Source organism: Lolium perenne, chromosome 6 (genome assembly GCF_019359855.2).
Source record: "Lolium perenne isolate Kyuss_39 chromosome 6, Kyuss_2.0, whole genome shotgun sequence".
NCBI lineage: Eukaryota > Viridiplantae > Streptophyta > Magnoliopsida > Poales > Poaceae > Lolium > Lolium perenne.
In genome coordinates, this window is record NC_067249.2 from 271,519,130 (window position 1) to 271,539,137 (window position 20,008).

Below are 20,008 nucleotides of genomic sequence, written 5' to 3' on the forward strand. Positions count from 1 at the left end.
AGAAAAGGAAAATAAGAAATTAAGAAAAATGCAATTCATCACATACATGTGTTTATGGCCATTTTTGCAAATCTATGAGCTAGACCTTTTGAAATGGTTTCAATGGTTTGGAAATGTTCCTAAACTAATAAGAATCACATTTGAGTCAAGAAAAGTCAAATCAAATAGAGAGAAATCAAATAGTGGGAAAATGCCATGTTCACTCACATACACTTTGGCCAAAATTGCAAAACCTCAACCAAGGCCACCATTGCTTGCTCTCTTGGTTGTGAAACACTTATATATCAAAAACAAACACAATTGCATCAAAGAAACCAGAATCAAATCAAAGGAAAAAATCAAATTTCACTAACATGTGATAATGGTCACTTTGCCCATTTTTAGCATGTTACCCACCTTGAGCCCTTCTACTTAACAATTCTTCAACTAGACTTGACCAACTCTTGCCACCTCATCCAAGACCAAGTCAAGGTGAACAAGTTTGATGTTGACCATCAATGTTGACTTTGCCTAGGTTGACCAGAAAATAGAGGACAAGTGGAGACTTTGAGACTATGTGAAGATCACCCCAAATTTTGAAAACTTGCAAACCTTCACCAAATTGACCATCACCACCACCATTCTACCTCTCTGAATATATGAATGAGATTCACTAAAAAGATTTCCAAAATTTGAATAAAATTCTCATGCGGCCATTATGTCAAACACGTGGCAGGCATGAATTTGCTTTTGACACACATGCTATGATCCAACGGATTTTGGGCTAAACCAACTTTAATTCATGATCATTGCTGTCCTGCTAGTACTCTGGACCAAACCAAGTACTTGCCATTGCTGCTAAAAGCCACAAAGTGACCTGATCATCACCATGCCATGCCCATGCCATCACTCATGCCAAATCTCTCTCTGATCCTCTCCTCTCCACCTCACCTTGTCATCTAGACTCCTCAGACAATGCTAGACAAGCTAGACATGATCCCTTGCCAAGAAGGTGCCTCCAAAACCCTAGCCGCATCGTGATCACCACGCACAGACACGCCAGCGCGCGCACTGGCATGTCACTGGACGCCACAGGACACTGCCTCGCCCGGTCGCTCTCGTCCTCCCCTCGCCCCCGCCGTTTGCACACGCACGCTCCTACTCACCTGCTCCCTCCTAGACATCCTCACTGGCATGCGGAAGCACTGGCAACGTCGCCATGATCGAAACCCTGCCGCGCCCGTACTGCCAGGACGGCGACGACGCCAGCACGCTCCCGTCCTCCCCTCGCTGTCCCTTCACGCGCGTCGTGCTCGCCATGATGCCCAGAAGCGCACGCCCCTATCACCTTGCGCCTTCGCGCCTCAAAGAAGCCGCGCCATGGTCGCCCTCGCCAGCACCCCACGGCCACCTCTCGAACCTATAAAAGGAGGCCACCCCGTGATGAATTGCTCACACCATCTCGCTCCCCATCCTCTTCTCGACCTCCTCCACTCCTCCCCACTACACATTGCCGCCGGTAGCCGTCCAATTTCTCGCCGGAGACCCGCGAGCCGCCGCAGAGCAATCCGTCGATTTAGGCCACCTCAAGCTCCGCTGCGACTACCGTTGAGCTCACCGTCCTCGACCACGTCGCCCTGCCTCGTCGCCGTTGATCGCCGGAGCCCCAGCTCGCCGCCGACCCCCTACCTCCGCCACGGCAGCACGCCCTTCTCCCCGACGACGACGACGACGCACGGCCGTCGATCCTCAATCTAATCCTACGGCTCCAGTTGCAAGGTACCGCTTCGGGTTATTTGGGTCGCTGACCACTGGGACCCACTGTTAGCTGGCCCGCAGCGTTAGTTGGGCTGGCCCCTCTGCGTTTTAAATCTTTCGGCCCATTCCTTTCCCGCCTAGCCCACTTAGCCATTTTCAAATTAATATGATTCAGTAAATTTTCAATACTGGTCTTTGCTAGAATTTGAATAGTTTCAAATCTACACATCCAAATTTAGTGATTCAAATTGTTCCAGAATCCTTATGAAATAATCTAACTAACCCCACTGGATTCAACCCCATAGCTTGTGTAGATTTTGAATAGTAAAATTAACAAGACAGAGACTTTTCAGTATTCAAATAAATCTTAAAAATCAACCCTTTTGAATTTTGAGGTGATTCCACCTCTCATAATTCACATTTCAACCCCTCTAATTTACTATGCAAAAATATGATATGGGTTCTGTACATGATCATGAGCTAGAAGCAAAATATTGGCTATGTAGTCAATAACTAGCCCATTTAAACCATGTCAAATGTTAGGAATTTAAATCTATGAGGTGTAACACCTCATTTAAATCATTTTCTCAAGTGTTATGAAGTAATGTGATGTCCTTAATTAGATGGTCTCATACTTGCTCACTTGGGGAACTTAAATCAAAATAGTATTTAAATTACAATGGGTATTTAAATCACATGAGATGATGAATCTCATTTAAATCATTTTTCTCAAATGATAAGTGTGAAGTGTTGACCTTGGTCAACATGTGATCATACATGGTTATTTGAGAAGATTAAATCTTAAGAATATTCAATGAGAGGAAATTATTTCTCACAAACTAAAGAGAAACCCTAACTCCAATTTCAATGAGAGGAAATTATTTTCCTAATACTAAGTGAGGAAACCCTAGCATAAATTTTGATAAATGTTAAGTAGGAATGCTAGATCATTTGTGTGAGCCACTAAGGCTAATTAAGAGTACTTAAGCATTGTTTGGTGATTGTATCCTCGTATTCGTTTATAGACGCTAGTACCGGAGACTATCAAGAGGAGGAGGTATTCTACCAAGAGGAAGAAGAAGAACACTTTGATCACCTCACCAATCAAGGCAAGCTAACACTCTTGCAAAGTTCCCATGTGCAAAGCTATATAAGAGCAAGGCACTATTACATTTTTACTTTATGATCCTATCCCAAGTTTTTACTTTACAAGCTTTCTTGTATTTTATTTATCAAAGTTACTTTTTGATTTATGATTCACTTGGTTTAGTTATGGAGTAGTACAAGAGCATCACACTTAGCCTAGAAAGCTATAAGTTATTTAGCACCCCTCATGACTAGTTGCTAGTGCTAAATATTAAAAGTGACTACTCTAGTTGGAAACTTGTGAAATGAAATGACTTTGAAAACCTTGGAATGATGAGTCTTTCCATTGAGAGATTTTGAAGGTGAATATGACTTGTGAATGACTTGGTGACTTTTACAAAACTGATGGTTGGGTTCGGATGCGATACCATTCCAATTTTGCAAGTACCCCCCACAATACCTGATATGGGTAGGGCTTAACTGGAAATTTATGTACCTTAGTATGGGTTCCCTCTAAACAAGCGTCATCGGGGTTATGCCGAAGGCTGCCTCTACAACAAACGAAATGATGTGATATGATGTGAAATGAGGTGAATGTCCGGCCCAAGCCCTGTGCAGTTCCCAGGCTGACTGTCTGTCTTCACTGGGAGGCCAAGCTCATGGGGAGAGGTGCCTATACTAGGATATGTAAGTGAAAGGTTATGGTTGGTAGTCCGCACACGGAGTGTGATAAATCAGGGCCAGTTAACCCTGACGGATTATTGCAAATGTTGTGGCACAAGTGTACGACCTCTGCAGAGTGTAGAACTATTCGAATATCCGCGTCCGCGGTCATGGACAGTTGGAAAGGCTATACTGTTCCGTCATCAGAACTTTTCTAAAACTATGAATGGTGACTTGTGACTTGAATTGAAAGGTGATTTTGACTTGAATCACAACTGAGTTGTGGGAATGACACTAATTTTCCCACTTGAGTTAAGTTAGTAAAATGAAGAGGTTTTGATTATTAAAGTGCTTATGAAATAAAACTGGCTTTCTGCAAATGAAACTAGAGCTTAAAACCCCCTTACTATAGTTGATAGTATTTACATTAGTATTAGTTTGCGAGTACTTTAAAGTACTCATGGCTGTGTCCCTGGCTATTCAAATGGCCAGACTATGAAGAGGAATACCAGAACCCGGAGGAAGGACAGCAGGACGTCTACGACAACTAGGATCACTCCTGACGTCAACAGTTGCCTGTGGAATAAATGGACCAAGACCCCTACTACTTCGCTTCCGCTATGTGATTTGTATTTGGATCTCTAGATCCCCTATGTTGTAATGAGACTGGATCATGTGATCCTTTATTTGTAAGACGATTATGGTATGTAACGAATGATGTGTTGTGATATCAATCTATTATGTCTCGCAAAAACAATATTCCTGGGATTGCGATGAATGGCATAATAGGCATCTGGACTTAAAAATCCGGGTGTTGACACGTCACCACTCACCTGCCCGCACCCCCTCGGCCACCCCTCGCCGCTATAAAAGGGGGCATCCCCTGGATGATTTCTTCACACCAGTAGCATCCCCTCTACCTCCTGAGCCTCCTCGGCCCCTTCCTCCTCCACATTACCGCCGGAGCCGCCTCAATTTCTCGCCGGAGTCCGCGGAGCCGCCGCAGACGAAGACGACGATTGGCGCCGCCCCAGGAGCCGCCGTTTGTACCAGGAGAACCACCGTCGATCGCAACGTCGCCCTGCCTCCTCGCCGACGATCGCCGGAGCCCAGGTGACCCTCCGACCCCCTACCCTCGCCGCGGCCAGGGTTTGCTCTCGTCGACGGAGACGACGCGCCTCAGCCGTCGATCTTCGTTCTAATCCAGCGGCCCTCTTTAAATCATACCGATTCGATGTGTACGAGTCGCTGACAAGTGGGGCCCGTTGTCAGGCGGCCCGCGTGTGCGAGACGCACTGCTGGGCCGGCCTGCTTCCTTTTTCTCTCTCTGGCCCATCTCGTCTTCCCGCCAAGCCCAATTATTTGAATTTGAATTAAATCAATTTAGCTGAATTCAATACTGGTGCTCGATTCAAAATTTAATAAAACAAAATCTACTGAGCCAAATTTGATGAATTTTATATTTCTGGAAAGCTGATAAAATTATCTAGCCAACTACACTGGTCTCAACCCTAGATTTAATGTAGAACACTTGTAGTAAAAATAACAAGGCAGGCCTTTTTCAAATACAAACATTTATTAAAAATCAACCATAATGAATTTTGAGTTGATTCCAATTCTCATAATTCACATTTCAAAAACTCTAATTGAATATGTAAAAACATGACATGGTTGTTTCATATGATCATGGGCTAGAGCAAAATAATGGCTATGTGGCCATTTCTAGTCCATTTAAACTACCATAAATTATTTAATAAATGACATGAGAGTTGTTCTCTCATTTAAATCTTTGTCCCAAGTAATACAATATGAGGAAATGATCTTAGTTATAGAACCTCATATTGCATTACTTAGTGATATTAAACTGTTCCTAAAGTAATATTTAAATTGCATGAGATATAGAATCTCATTTAAATCATTTTCCCAAATGATAAATGTGAAGTGTTGACATTGGTCAACATAATCTCACACTTATTAATTAAGGAGATTAAATCTTAATAAGATTCAATGAGAGGAAATTATTTCTCAAAAGGAAATAAATAGAAACCCTAATCCATATTTCAATAAGAGGAAATTATCCTTCTTACAAGTTTTATTAAAAAGCAAACAAAGCCAACCCCCTTGTTAGTAATGTTGTGATACTAGGATAGCTTGGGTGAACCCTTTGTGTGTTAAGTCTAGCACTTAAGTATTGTTTGGTGATTGTACGCCTCGTATCCGTTTATAGACGCTAGTACCGAGGACTACCAGGAGGACGAGGTCTTCTACGAGGAAGAAGAAGAACATTTTGACAACTGTACCAATCAAGGCAAGCTATACTCTTGCAAGCTACCCTAATGCAAAGCTCTACTAGAGCAAGGCACCATTGCACCATTACTTTATGTTTAAGGATCCAATCCCAAGTTTTATTCTTACAAGATTTTACTTTGATTATCCAAGCTTACTTTTATAGTTAACTTTGGTCTAAGTATAGAGTACTACAAGAGTATCAAATTTAGCCTAGAGAGCTGCAAGTTAGTTAGCACCCCTCATGACTAGTTGCTAGTGCTAAAATTAAAATTGACTACTCTAGATGGGAGCATGTGAATCAAATGACTTTGAAAACCTTGGAATGATGAGTCTTTCTATTGAAAGTTTTGAAGGTAAATATGACCTCTGAATGACTTGGTGATTTTGACAAAAACTGATGATTGGGTTCGGATGCGATACCATTCCAATTTTAGAGTACCCCCACAATACCTGATTATGGATAGGGCTTAACTGGAAGTTTATGTACTTTAGTATGGGTTCCCTCTAAACAAGCGTCATAGGGGTTATGCCGAAAGCTGCCTCCACAACCAAAGAAACGACGTTAAAAAGAGGTGAATGTCCGGCCCAAGCCCTGTGCAGTTCCCAGGCTAGCAGATTGCTATCACTGGGAGGCCAAACTCATGGGGAGAGGTGCCTATACTAGGGTATGTAAGTAAAAGGTTATGGTTGATGATCCGCATACTGAGTATGATTATTCAGGGCTATCCCTGATGGATATAATCAAAAGTTGTGGCATAAGTGTACAACCTCTGCAGAGTGTAAACCTATTCGAATAGCCGTGTCCACGGTTATGGACGGTTGGAAAGGCCATACTGTTCCGTCATCAGAACTTTTCAAAAAATGTTACATGTGACCGGTGACTTGTGATTTGAACTTGAAAGATGAATTTGACTTGAATCACAATAGAGTTGTGGGAATGACACTAATGTTCCCACTTGAGTTAGTTAGGCAAATAAAGAGTCTTTTATTACTAAGTGCTTATGAAATAAAACTGGCTTTATGCAAATAAACCTAGATCTTAGAACCCCCTTACCATTGTTGATAGTGCTTACATTAGTATTAGTTTGCGAGTACTTTAAAGTACTCATGGCTATGTCCCTGGCTATTCAAATGACCAGACTATGAAGAGGAGCACCAGTACCGTGAAGATGGACAGCAGGACGTCTATGATAACTAGGACTACTCCTGACGTCAAGCGTTGCCTGTGGAACAGATGGACCGCTACTACGCTTCTTCCGCTGTGTGTTTTGTAATTGATCATTAGATCAACTGTTATTGTAAAACTGGATCATGTGATCCTTTGATGTAAGACAATTATGGTTTGTAATGAATGATGTTCTGTGATATCAATCTATTATGTCTCGCAAAAACAATATTCCTGAGATTGCGATGTATGGCATAATAGGCATCTGGACTTAAAAATCCGGGTGTTGACATGTATTATAGCTAAGAAATCCAATAGCATTAATTGCGTGATAGGGGAAACTAAAATGGATTTTTACATCTTGGTTATGTGATTTAATGAATTTCAATTGGTTGTGTCATTGTTCCCACCGGCAAATGACAAAGAACTAAGTTTATGAATGTTTGTCCTAATAGCATGCTTATGAATGTTTTATGTGATTTTTTGCCATAAATTTGACCATCGACTCCATACCCCAGCCGTCTAATGATCGATGTCCATGGGTGCAATTACTTTTAAGCATCACGGACAATGCAAACCTTGATAGTTAGACTATTCTATTCTAATGGTCCATCCTATAACATGACATGACACGCACTATGTCAGTAGAAATGGCCTCACAACCTATGCCATAGTCATGGATGCTATTATCCAGATTATATAGTACAAGACTAAATTCCGTGCTGGGTTAACATATATGAACATGAATAATATGGTGGACAAGAGTACACACCTCTTGTTTTGAATCAGACCCCGAAGTTCATCGATGAGCTATCTTTCGTCCAACCCTGCTTCATTGAAATTCTCATACTTTTTTTGGTCAAGCTCGAAGAGGATATTCTTGACAAGTTTCTTTAAGTCAGGATTCCGACCCACAGAAACAAAGGCCATGCACTCAAATTGTTCTTTAATCCCATGATACACTGCTTTGGCAAGAGTCGTCTTGCCCAACCCGCCAAATCCGAAAATGGACAGTATCTTGAGTTCTTGCGTGGACACATCATTGTTCCCATTGGCCAACCTGTTGATTAGCTCAGAACATGCTTCTTGGATGCCAACGAGCTCTTTCTGATCTTTGTACAGAGCTAACAGACGAGGATCAATAGTTGTTGTGGCGGTTGGATTCACCACAATATCGTTGATCCTATATCTATCACGGCGTGCAGCCACATCCTCGACTTGGCCCTTGATGTCTTTGATCGCGTGGGCAATCTGATGGCGAGTCCTCCCCACAGTGAACAAGTCGGCCATCTTCTTCATGAGCCGTTTCAGCTTGTGTGAGCTCTTGATGCGGTCGTCAGGGCCTTGGACGCGCACCAGGAAGCGGTCGACAACATCCTCCATGTTGAAAGACAGCTCCCTGACTTCGTTGGCCCAGAGCCTGACCTGCTCATCGAGCTGGTCCCGCGGCACCTCCGCCACCTTGCGGAGGACGGCGTGCATGCTCCTCAGCTCGCTCTCGAGAAACTCGACATCTTTCCGCAGGCCCTTCAGCCGATTGTACTCATCGGCGAGGAGCTCGACCAGCTTGGAGAGGAGGGAGCCTAGCGCCCCCGTTGCAAGGTCCATGGCGTTTTGGTCGATAGGCTCTCTTGCTTTGTTGTTTAGATAGCAAATGCATGTGTGTTGGTTGTTGTGAGTGTGGGACGTGGGGTTTTTGTAGGAGGTCCTTTACGGTACAATTTACTAGTCCATAGGACTAGTAGTATTGAGGTATATCCACCATTGGTTTTAGAAGTATTTTGGACAAATCACTGGGTAAGAAATCACGATAGGGATTTGATTTAATTTGTTACTACGGTAAGTGCAATCGTGCCACACCACGATTTGATATTCCAATGATACTTACCATAGATATGGCTCGATCAAGACCTTGCCTATTTTACCTCCACTTGATGGTATATCTCTAGTTAACAAAGCATGCCAGAAAAAAGAGAAATAAATTGCATATCATGCACCTGGAACCCGCGAAGTAGTGATGTAGATACATCATTTGCTATTACCATCATCCAGCTGTGATACACTTTTTGTCAGTTGCAACATACCTCTTGCCTGAAATATTAATTCAACAAATATATCTCATGCGAATTGATAACTTGAAGATGTAAATTTGTAATTGTGTCTGAGAAGAGACAACTAAGGTTGAACTTTTCGGCTGGGACAACCTTGCGTGGTATATGTGGGCCTTGAATCACACTGACAAGTTGGCTTGGTTTTTCCGAAAAATATTCTTGTGATCGGTTATACATTTGTCCATTTCGACCTGGACACACAAAAAAGTGCGACTTTAGAATTTTAAAACATGAGAATAGCATGAGTGAAGAGAATCAATTAAAAATAAATACGTGCGTAGTATTAAATTACCGAAAAATTGACGGGGATGACTTTAAAAATAGGTAGATGATTAAAATCGATCGATTGATGCATCATACGGTCTCCTTCGCGATATCATCTTCAACACATGTCCTCTCCTCGGTGCCTGGGGTCCACTTGCTTCTGACTATTCTGAACTTCATGTTTCTATTCATCAATCGACTGAGAATTTGCTACTGTAAGTCCTAGTTAACGCCGAGAACCGTCCATCGTAAATTAAGATCCGTGTAACGCTATTTTTGCCCTATGTGATAAATTACTACATCTCTCGACTGAGACTTACAGACTTCCTTTAAACTTTCCTTCATCTCCCTTTTTTTGCGAAAATTCCGCCGATCTATTAATAATCATGAACAGTAGTACAAACAGCCCAAAGAGTAACAAAAATTACAAATAGGTATTTGGACCACCTAGTGACGACTACAGACACTAGAGCGAGCGGAAGACGCGCCGCCGTCCTCGCCCTCCATCACCGAAGCCGAGCAAAGCTTGTCGTAGTAGAGCTTGTTGTAGTGGACAGACGGAAAGTCGTCGTGCTAAGGTCCCAAAGGACCATCGCACCTGAGTATCAATTATCGCCAATGATGACAACCGTAAATTGGAAGAGACTGACCTGAAACCACACCAACGAACATGAAAACCGACCGGATCCCAAAAGATCCGCTGGACACATGACTCCACGTGCCCTCCGCCGACACTAGACGCACCACCGGAGCGAGGATAGAACGGGAAGGACCTTATTCTGACTTCAGGATGTAGCCGTCGCCTCACCATCCCCCAAAACACACTGAAAAACAAGCTAAACAAAGAACAAGAGTCCTTCCGCCAGTGAGGGGCCGTGGTCCGCCACACCTCCAAGGCCCCAAGGCCACCGAAGACGGAGCGGACCAGCAGCGTCCCCGGCGAGGGGGGCGAAATCCTAGATGGGTTTTACAATGGCCGCCGCCTGCTGATCGCCTGTCTCCTTTCTTTGTCTCCCTTTGTTAGAGTATAATAAGGCTAGTATTGGCATCCCACATTTAATTCGTGACGTGTTGATCCGATTTTGTGAGCCATATGGAAAGATTGTTTGTACCAGGAAACTAGTCTAAGGAACAAAATAAAGAAGATATTATAAAGAATGTCAAACTAAGAAAACTAGTATAAGAAAGTTTCCTATATTAGATGAATGCATGTCTTTTTTGCATATGCCGAATCTGCTCTTTGGTGAAAAAATACTACTCATTTGGTCAACAAGTATTGATTAAACCAGACCATTGGGTCTCCTATCTGGACAGTGGATATTTGCCAGTCCCTACCGTAAAAATCCCTCTTTTGTAGAGCGTGTAGTGTTGGGTAGCTATGCATGCTTCAATCAAGGTGGACGGCGGGACAACTGTTTTGACTAGTAAGCCCTCTTTTGAAAGGAGTCGGTGGCTCGTCGGCTTGAGTTGGGACGCCGGGGCGGCGGCCCCGGAAGGTGGACTGCGAGGCCGGGTCTCCGGCGAGCGGCGTTGCGGTGGTGATGGTTCTCTTCTTGGCTGTGTGGATGGCGAGGAGCGGGTGGCGGGGGATCCTGGTGTTGGCGGCGCTTCAGCAATGGCGGCTCCCAGATCATGTCCTGAAGGCCTTTCTTGGTGATAGTAGGTGGTCCAAGATACCGGTTGTGGTGCGAAGGTTTTTCGGGCGAAAGCTCAGCGCTTCGGCGCCGGCGGCGGCGATGCCTATGGGTGTCGTAACCCTCTTGGGGGCGTCGTTGTGGTTACCTTCCCTGCGTAGAGCTCCGGGTGAAAACCCTTGATCGTCTCGATCTCGACGACGGCGGCGTGTTGCGTCGTTACCCTCTTGGGGCGTCGTCGTAGAGCTCCGGTACCTCTCAGCATCCTCCCGGTGTCATCGGTTGGCAAGTTCGGATCTTATCTCGAGGCACTTCTAGCGCTAGCGTGGGGCGTTCTCGGTGGCCTCCTATCTTATAGACACGACCATGTTTTCACCGCTCTCCGTCCTCGTTGTCTGCTGGCAGGATCGGCGCTCCACGGACCGGAGCGAGAGGGCAGGTGGCCCTCTTCGGCGACAACTTGATAGGTGTGGTGTGACTACGTCCGGTGGTTTCACAAGGAGGCGTGGTGGCACCTCTAGTTAGTAGTCTCGGCTGCTTCGTAGGGGTGAGGCTACTCCTGTATTTTTTGTTTATCTTTGATCTGCTTTGTAAGAGGGTTTTCTCATCACTTTGTATCGGTTTGGCCGTGGAGCTTTATTTATAAAGTGGTGTGAAATCCTGTTTCGAGGAGGACTAGTAAACCGCACATGGGATAACCACACGAGAGTGGAAACCAGCAACTTATCTATTCCTTTATCGTTTTCCTTAACGCTTCTCCTGTCCACTATTTTCTTCTCATTCTTATCCAGAAATCAATGGGACTGGTCACATGAGAATAAGGTTCAAATCGCGGTCGATATTTGTCTTTCCTATGTCCGGCAACTTCTTCCCTAAAAAAATGTCAGTGCAACTTCTTTCTTCCTATCACACTGAGCACCTTCCTATGTCAGTGCGACTTGAAATCGGTTAATTAATAGGAGAATGGTGCACAATTTCATATTTTCTCGACCAACGATCCAACTTTACTAATTTAAGAGAATATATTACCTCAGATCGAAGAAAGCAAAACAGGAAAAAAAAACCAACAAATAATATGGACAAACTCTATATGTGTATATCAAAGCTTAACCTGACCATACATGTTGTCAACACCCGGATTTTTAAGTCCAGATACCTATTATGTCATTCATCGCAATCTCAGGAATATTGTTTTTGCGAGACATAATAGATTGATATCACAGAACATCATTCATTACAACTCATAATTGTCTTACAACAAAAAGGATCACATGATCCAGTCTTAATACAACATAGAGGATCTAGAGATCCTATTACAAAACACATAGCGGAAGCGAAGTAGCGGTTGCGGTCCATCTGTTCCACAGGCAACTGTTGACGTCAGGAGTGGTCCTAGTTGTCGTAGACGTCCTGCTGTCCATCTTCCTGGTTCTGATACTCCTCTTCATAGTTTGGCCATTTGAATAGCCAGGGACAAAGCCATGAGTACTTTAAAGTACTCGCAAACTAATACTAATGTAAGTACTATCAACTATGGTAAGGGGGTGCTAAGCTCTAGTTTCATTTGCATAAAGCCAGTTTTATTTCATAAGCACTTTAGTAAATAAAGCCTCTTCATCTGCCTAACTTAACTCAAGTGGGAACATTAGTGTCATTCCCACAATTCTGTTGTGATCAAGTCAAATTCACCTTTCAAGTTCAATTCACAAGTCACCAGTCACATGTAACATTTTTGAAAAGTTCTGATGACGGAACAGTATGACCTTTCCAACCGTCCATAACCGTGGACACGGCTATTCGAATAGGTTTACACTCTGCAGAGGTTGTACACTTGTGCCACAACTTTTGATTACATCCATCAGGGATAGTCCTGAATAATCATACTCAGTATGCGGATCATCAACCATAACCTTTCACTTACATACCCTAGTATAGGCACCTCTCCCCATGAGCTTGGCCTCCCAGTGATGCCAAACTGCCATCCTGGGAACTGCACAGGGCTTGGGCCGGACATTCACCTCTTCTCAACGTCGTTTCTTTTGATTGTGGAGGCAGCTCTCGGCATAACCCCGATGACGCTTGTTTAGAGGGCACCCATACTAAAGTACATAAACTTCCAGTTACGCCCTACCCATAATCAGGTATTGTGGGGGTACTCTAAAATTGGAATGGTATCGCATCCGAACCCAACCATCAGTTTTTGTCAAAGAGTCACCTTGTCATTCAAAGATCATATTCACCTTCAAAACTGTCAATAGAATGAACCATCATTCCAAGGTTTTCAAAAATCATTTGCTTCACAAGTTCCCATCTAGAGTAGTCAATTTTAGTTTAGCACTAGCCACTAGTCATGAGGGGTGCTAACTAAGTTTTAGCTATCTAGGCTAAGTTTGATCCTCTTGTAGTACTCTATACTTAGACCAAAGTTAACTATAAAAGTAAGCCTTACTAATCAAAGTAAAAACTTTGTAAGATAAAAACTGGGACTAGGAAAGTAAAACACACAGTAGTGTAGTATTGGTGCCTTGCTCAAGTAGAGCTGGCAGGTGGGTAACTTACAAGAGTATAGCTTTCCTTGATTGGTACAGTGGTCAAAGTTCTCTTTTTCTTCCTCGAAGTAGACCTCCTCCTCCTGGTAGTCTCCGGTACTAGCGTCTATAAACGAATACGAGGATACAATCACCAAACAATACTTAAGTAGACTAATTAGCCCTAATGGCTCACTCAAGATGATCTAGTGGCATCCCCAAATATCACTCACATGACACTAGGGTTTTCTTCTTTAGTGTTTGGAAGATAATTTCCTCTTATTGAAATATTCCTTAGGGTTTCTATTTTCTTCCTTTTGAGAAATAATTTCCTCTCATTGAATCTTATTAAGATTTAATCTCCTCAAATAATAATGTATGCACCATGTTGACCAAGGTCAACACTTCATAATTATCATCTGGGAAAATGATTTAAATGAGGTATTACACCTCATGCAATTTAACACTAACACATTAATAATTTAATACCACCAAATAATTCAAGATGAGATTATATAGACCAAGGTCAATACCTCATGTTGACTTACTTCAGACCAAGATTTAAATGAGATAAATCTCTCATACTATTTAATAAATAATTTTGGAATATTTAAATGGACTAGAAATAGCCACATAGCCATTATTTTGCTCTAGCCCATGATCCTTTTAAACAACTATGTCATATTTTTGCATAAACAATTAGAGTATAAGAAATGTGATTTATGAGAATTTGAATCACCTCAAAATTCATTATGGTTGATTTTATAAATTTATTTGAATGCTGAAAACTCTCTGTCTTGTTATTTTTACTATTCAAATTCTACAATAGATTTTGATTTGAATTCAGTGTGGTTGGACAGAGCTTTTCACAAGCTTTCCAACAATATAAAATTGGTCAAATTTGGTTCAGTGGATTTGAAAATATTCAATTTCAAACAGGGTACCAGTATTGAATTCAAACTGAAATGAATTATTCGAATTTGAATAAAAGGGCTAGCGCGGGAAAAGAAGTGGGCCGGCCCAGCTTCGCTCTGGCGCTCAGTGGGCCGCCTAACAGGTGAGCTCCACTCTTAGCGCCACTTAAATCGCCGAAGCGGTACGCGCGGAGGGGGCCGTTGGATTAGAAACGAATCGGACGGGTGACGCTCGTCTCCATCCACGACACGGGGACGGCGAGGTCTAACCCTACCGGCGGCGAGGTGGGTTGCTAGGGGCTTACCGGCGCTCCGGCGAGGCTCGGCGATGCGGGCGAACGAACTGGTCGATGACGGCGAGTTCAGCGAGGGTCGTGGGAGAGGCTGAGGTGGTCAGGGGCGTCGCCTCCGTCTGGCTCCCGTGGCGGCAAGCTCCGGTGAAATTGGCTTGATTCCGGCGACAATGTGGGCTAGCTAGTGTTCGAGGAGAGCAAGGGATAAGAGGAGAGCAAGGTTGTGTGAGGAATTCGTCTCGGGGTGGTCTCCTTTTATAGATGGCGAGGAGTGCAGAGGGGGTGCGGCGAGGTCGAGGAAGGAGACGACGCTACGGGCGCGGAAGGGGCAGGGCGACGTCATAGGACTGTTGGCGACGTCGAGGCAGTCCTTGGGAGCGTCCTGGCGCAGCGAGGAGTGGTCTAAATCAACGGCGTCGTGAGCGTGTACTGAGGTACAGTGACGGCGGTCGTCGTCGAGGGCGTCGTGCACAGCGTTCCCGCGGGCCAGTGGGTGTGTCTACGGCGTTGCTGATGTCGTGGCGGAGCTGGTGGCGCAGAGAGAGGACACGGGGTGGCGTAGGTGAGTGGGGCGACGTCATGGCCGAGCGTGCTCTGGCGCGCGTCTGTGCACGCTCTGGCGTGCGCGTGCGTCACTGGGCGCGCTCGTGCCGGTGCGTGCGGTGCACCAAATCGTCGACCAGCGTGTCTAGCGTGACCAGTTGAGTGAGAGGGAGTGCAGAGACATGGTGGTGCAAGCTAGATGGGAGAGGAGAGGGGGAGGGCATGGTGGTGATCAAGTGGCCGGCATGGCTTGGCATTGGGGGGTGCAAGGCTGCTCTTGGGTCAACTCCTGCAGGGTGATGTTCAGTGAAGTGAGGTGAGTCCACTTGACAAGGTGAGAGTGACCAGAGAGGGCAGGGGAGTAGGGTTGGCAAGGTGATGTCATAGTTGAGTGGCAAGGTCATGTTCTGGTCAAGATTGTCCAGGGCAAGGGCTGGCAGAGGGTGGTACTGATGTGGAGAGGGTGCAGGGATGCAGAGGGGTCAGGGTTGGACTTGGTCCAAGTTTAAAAACCAGCATGGGCACATAGCTAGGGTGTGCACCCAAGGTGTTTGACAAAATGGCCGAAAGAAATTAATTTTTGAATTTTGCAAAAAAATTTGGTGGAGTTGATTTAAATAAAGTTTGGCACACAATGGTGGTGGTGGTGTTCAAAATGGTGCAAGTTTGTGAAAATCCAAAAAGGGACCCAATCTAGAATCTGATTTGATGTTCCCTCTTTGCCTCCTTTTATTAAGCAATAGAAAGAGATTTAGTCAAAGGGGTCAACATCAAAGTTGTTCATCTTGTTGAGGTCTTGGATGAGGTGCAAAGAGTTGGGGTAGTTTGGTTTATAAATTTCTTAATATAAGGGCTCAATGTAGGCACCCTGATGTAAATCACAAAAGTGACCATCATCACATGTGAGTTGGAAATTGTATTTATTTTTGTTTTGATTTGGTTTTTCTTGATCTCATTGATGTTGTTGAGTGTTAAAAAGGTATAAGAATGTAATCCAAACAATCAAACCAAGTTTTGTGGCCCTTTTGCTCAAATTTGCAATTTTGGCCATTTCCTCTCATATGCCTCAATGGACATTTTTTTTTTTCACTTTTGATTTGGCTTGGTGAGTACTAGGTTAGGTTTGTTAAGGTTTTCAAACCATCTAAACAAGGTAGATCATGACATAGGGCTAAATTTACAAATAGGGCCATATGCTCATATGTGCCACTATGTCATTTTATTTTCTTTTTGTTTTGTTTCCATTTGATCCTAAATGCATGGTTGTGGCTTAGGATCCATTTCAAATACTTCAAACACTCATTCATGGCATTAGCAAACATTTCATTCATTCACATAATAGAAAAGGTTTTGAAATAGGCAAGTTTTTGTTAACCCTAAAAATTGGATAATTGAAATTAGATGTTTTATTTGTTTAAAAAATTTGGGGTGTTACACATGTGTATGCATATCAGCCTCGAGCCACATCTTGACAAGTAAACACTCACGACATTACGTGATGACTTAGCTCTATGGCGGTCTGCGGTCACCGCTCCCTCTCGACTACATGCATACAGACCACACGAGAGCAGAAAGCATAGTCTCATCTCTTCTCCCGCAGAAAGCGTAGTCTCATCTCTTCTCCCGTTCATTCATTCCTTCTCATTCTTATCCCAAATCAATTCAAGTCTCTGTCGATTTCTCTGTCCTTTATTAAGTCTTTCCTCCTTTCACACTGAGAACCTTCCTATATTAGTGGTAACTAATACTCCCTCCTTCCCAAAATATGATGCATATAGTTTCTAGTCAAAGTCAAACTTTTTAAAGTTTGACCAACTATATAGAAATAGGTATCAACATTTATAATCTCAAACCTATATTGTTAGGACGATGGTGAAATATACTTTCATATTATGTGTATTTGGTATTGTAGATGTTTATGTTTTTTCTATATAGTTAGTCAAACTTTAAAAAGTTTGACTTTGATCAAAAACTATATCCATCCTATTTTTGGAAGAAGGGAGTACAATGCATACATTTATATTTTTTAGACCAACACCCTGACTTTATTAATCAAGAGAATATGTTACATCAGATCAAGGAAATTGAAATAGAAGCAACAAATAAAGAATACCATAAACTCTAAATTTATATCAAAGCTGTCTAAAGTCATCATCTCTAGCTCCGTGAATCGTTTCTCCGACTACATGCATCAGGACCACATGAGAGTGAAGATCACGACTTATCTATTCCCCTGTACATTTATATTCTCTTCTCTCGTCATTCATTCCTTCTCATTCTTATTCAGTATCAATCCAAAAATGTCGATATTTCTGTCCTTTTTTCTTCTTTCTTCCTTTCACACTGAGAACTTTCCTATACTATAAGCAATACAATGCATACTTGTATATCTTCTAGAACAACGCTCCGATTTATTAATTAAGAAAATACGTTACATCGAAATCAAAGAAACTGAAACGAAAGCGACAAATAAAGAATATTATAAACTCTAAAGTCATATCAAAGCATTTTGAAGTCACCATCTTTAGCTCTGTGAATCGTATCTCAATCTTTTTCCGTGCAGACATTAAAGAATTCGCAAAAGACTAAACTTGACTAACCATAACATGTGTATGCGTGTAGTTCGTCGAGCCACATCTTGACTAGCAAACCCAGCTTACGTAACGTGATGACTTTGCTCTTTGGCGGTCCACGGTCACCCCTCACTCTCTACTAGATGCATAAGGACCACATGAGAGCGAAGACCACGACATATTTCTTCCCCTATACATTTCTAATTTCTTTTCTCGTCCATTCATTCCTTCTCATTCTTATCGAATATCAATCCTACTTGATGTCGAATTTTCTCTGTCCTTTTTTCCATCTTTCTTCCTTTCACAATGAGAATCCTCCTATGCTAGTGCTAATAAATGCATATATGTATATCTTTTGTACCAACGCTCCGACTTTATTAATTAAGAGAATATGTTACATAGGATAAAAAAACAAAAGGAAAGCAAAAAATAAAAAAATATTATAAGATCTAAATCTAGATCAAAGCACTCTGAAGTCACCGTCTCTAGCTCCGTTAATCGTCTCTCGATCTTTTTCCATGCAGCCGGAGAAGAATTCACAAAAGACCAAACTTGACTAACTATACATGAGTGTATGCATGGAGTTCGTCGAGCCACATCTTGACTAGTAAACACACATGACATAAGGTGATGACTTCGCGGTCCACGGTCACCCCTCACTCTCAACTACACGCATCAGGAGAGAGAATGCTACGACTTTTCTCTTCCCCTGTCAATTTTTTCGTCTCTCCTCTCGTCCATTCATTCGTTCTCATTCTTATCCAAAATCAACAAAATTAACAATAAGGAAAATCGCAGTTGGTTTTTCTCTTTCCTTTTCTCCCCTTCTTTCTTCCTTTCACAACAAGAAGCTTCCTCCATTATCACTGAATGAGATCACTTAATTAATAAATATACAATTTCATACTTCTTAACTCCAATTTACACCAAACATATGTTTAGGTTTGACAAAAAAAAGTGTATTTTCATGCAAATAAAAGTGCATATTTATGGTCTCTACCATTTGAGCTACGTCCCCGTTCACATTTTCTAAACTAATTAAAGCAACTAATATTAATTAATCATTAGTAAAATTTAATAGAATGCTAGTAATGGCCCATCCCATGGTATAGTGCACTCGCCGCTCGCCGGCGCCAGGCACTGGCTCCAACGAGGACCGACATGAGAGAGGGGAGGGACACGAACAGGGCGCATGCTGCCTTTTCATTTGTGTTGAGATATGTTGAAGCCTGGAGTCTGTCTCTGCTGCAAAGGAAGATGGACAACGGCTCCATGCCTGAATTCAGAAAGGATTTCTTAGCAGCTCTCTCAAGTTCTTGTGTGGCCCTGGTTCGGATTTTTTGAGTTTTTTTATTTTGTTCTGAACTCTATTTCTTGTGGCTTCCATTAATGAAAATCGAGGGAAACCCCAGCTTTGAAAAGAGACAAAATTTGACCGCTGAATGCGGTGTGCAACCAAGAAAAAGTAAGAGCCAGAACCGATCCTGGCTAGACACAGGTTAATCAAACCATTTGACCTTCAGAATGTATATGATCTTCCTTTAGGGCCGAAGAAAATAGAAACCGAACCATTGGCTTACAGCAGGAACCATTTGACCTTCAAAAATGTATATGATCACTCCCACCGACCCGTCTTAACTATTACATAGCTGACGTTCTTACATCGGTAACTAGTTCAACTGAAAGATAAAAGTAACTTGCCGAAGCCGGCACTGGTGGAAAAAGGGCCTTCCATCCAGCCCCATTAGTCCCCAAATATTTCGAACCGTGACTAATGGGACCTTTAGTCGCGGTTCGGGAGGCGAACCGCGACCAAAGGCCTGGGCCCAGGGCGCTCGCTGGCCAGCTGGTGCACGTGAGGGGCTTTAGTCGCGGTGGGCCAGGCCAACCGCGACTAAAGGCGGCCTTTAGTCGCGGTTTGCCTGGCCAACCGCGACTAAAGCCCCTCCCCTATATATACCCATCCAGCAGCCAGCACTTAGCCATTTGGAGCCATTCTCTTCACAAACTTCACAAGGGGGTGTTAGGTTTGCTTTTGGTTCCTCTTATGCACACAAGGTGTTTGATGAAATGCCCCAAGAGCATGAAACAAACATGATATGAAGTGTCGGAGCCACACTTGAGCTTCCTCATTTATTTTTTCCTCCTCGATCGCGGTTAGCAACTTGAACCTTTCATGTGTCATTGATAAAATATGCATATGTGTGT

At 43.1% G+C, this 20,008-nt stretch overlaps 1 protein-coding gene across 1 annotated transcript; it reads right to left on the minus strand.

Annotated features, from left to right (window-relative positions):
* Positions 1–7,720: 7,720 nt before the first annotated feature.
* On the minus strand, positions 7,721–8,930 carry LOC127326775 (disease resistance protein Pik-2-like). The gene has a single exon (XM_051353562.2). The coding sequence runs from the start codon at positions 8,546–8,548 to the stop codon at positions 7,751–7,753; it is 798 nt and encodes a 265-aa protein (XP_051209522.1). The 5' UTR covers positions 8,549–8,930; the 3' UTR covers positions 7,721–7,750.
* Positions 8,931–20,008: the final 11,078 nt, after the last annotated feature.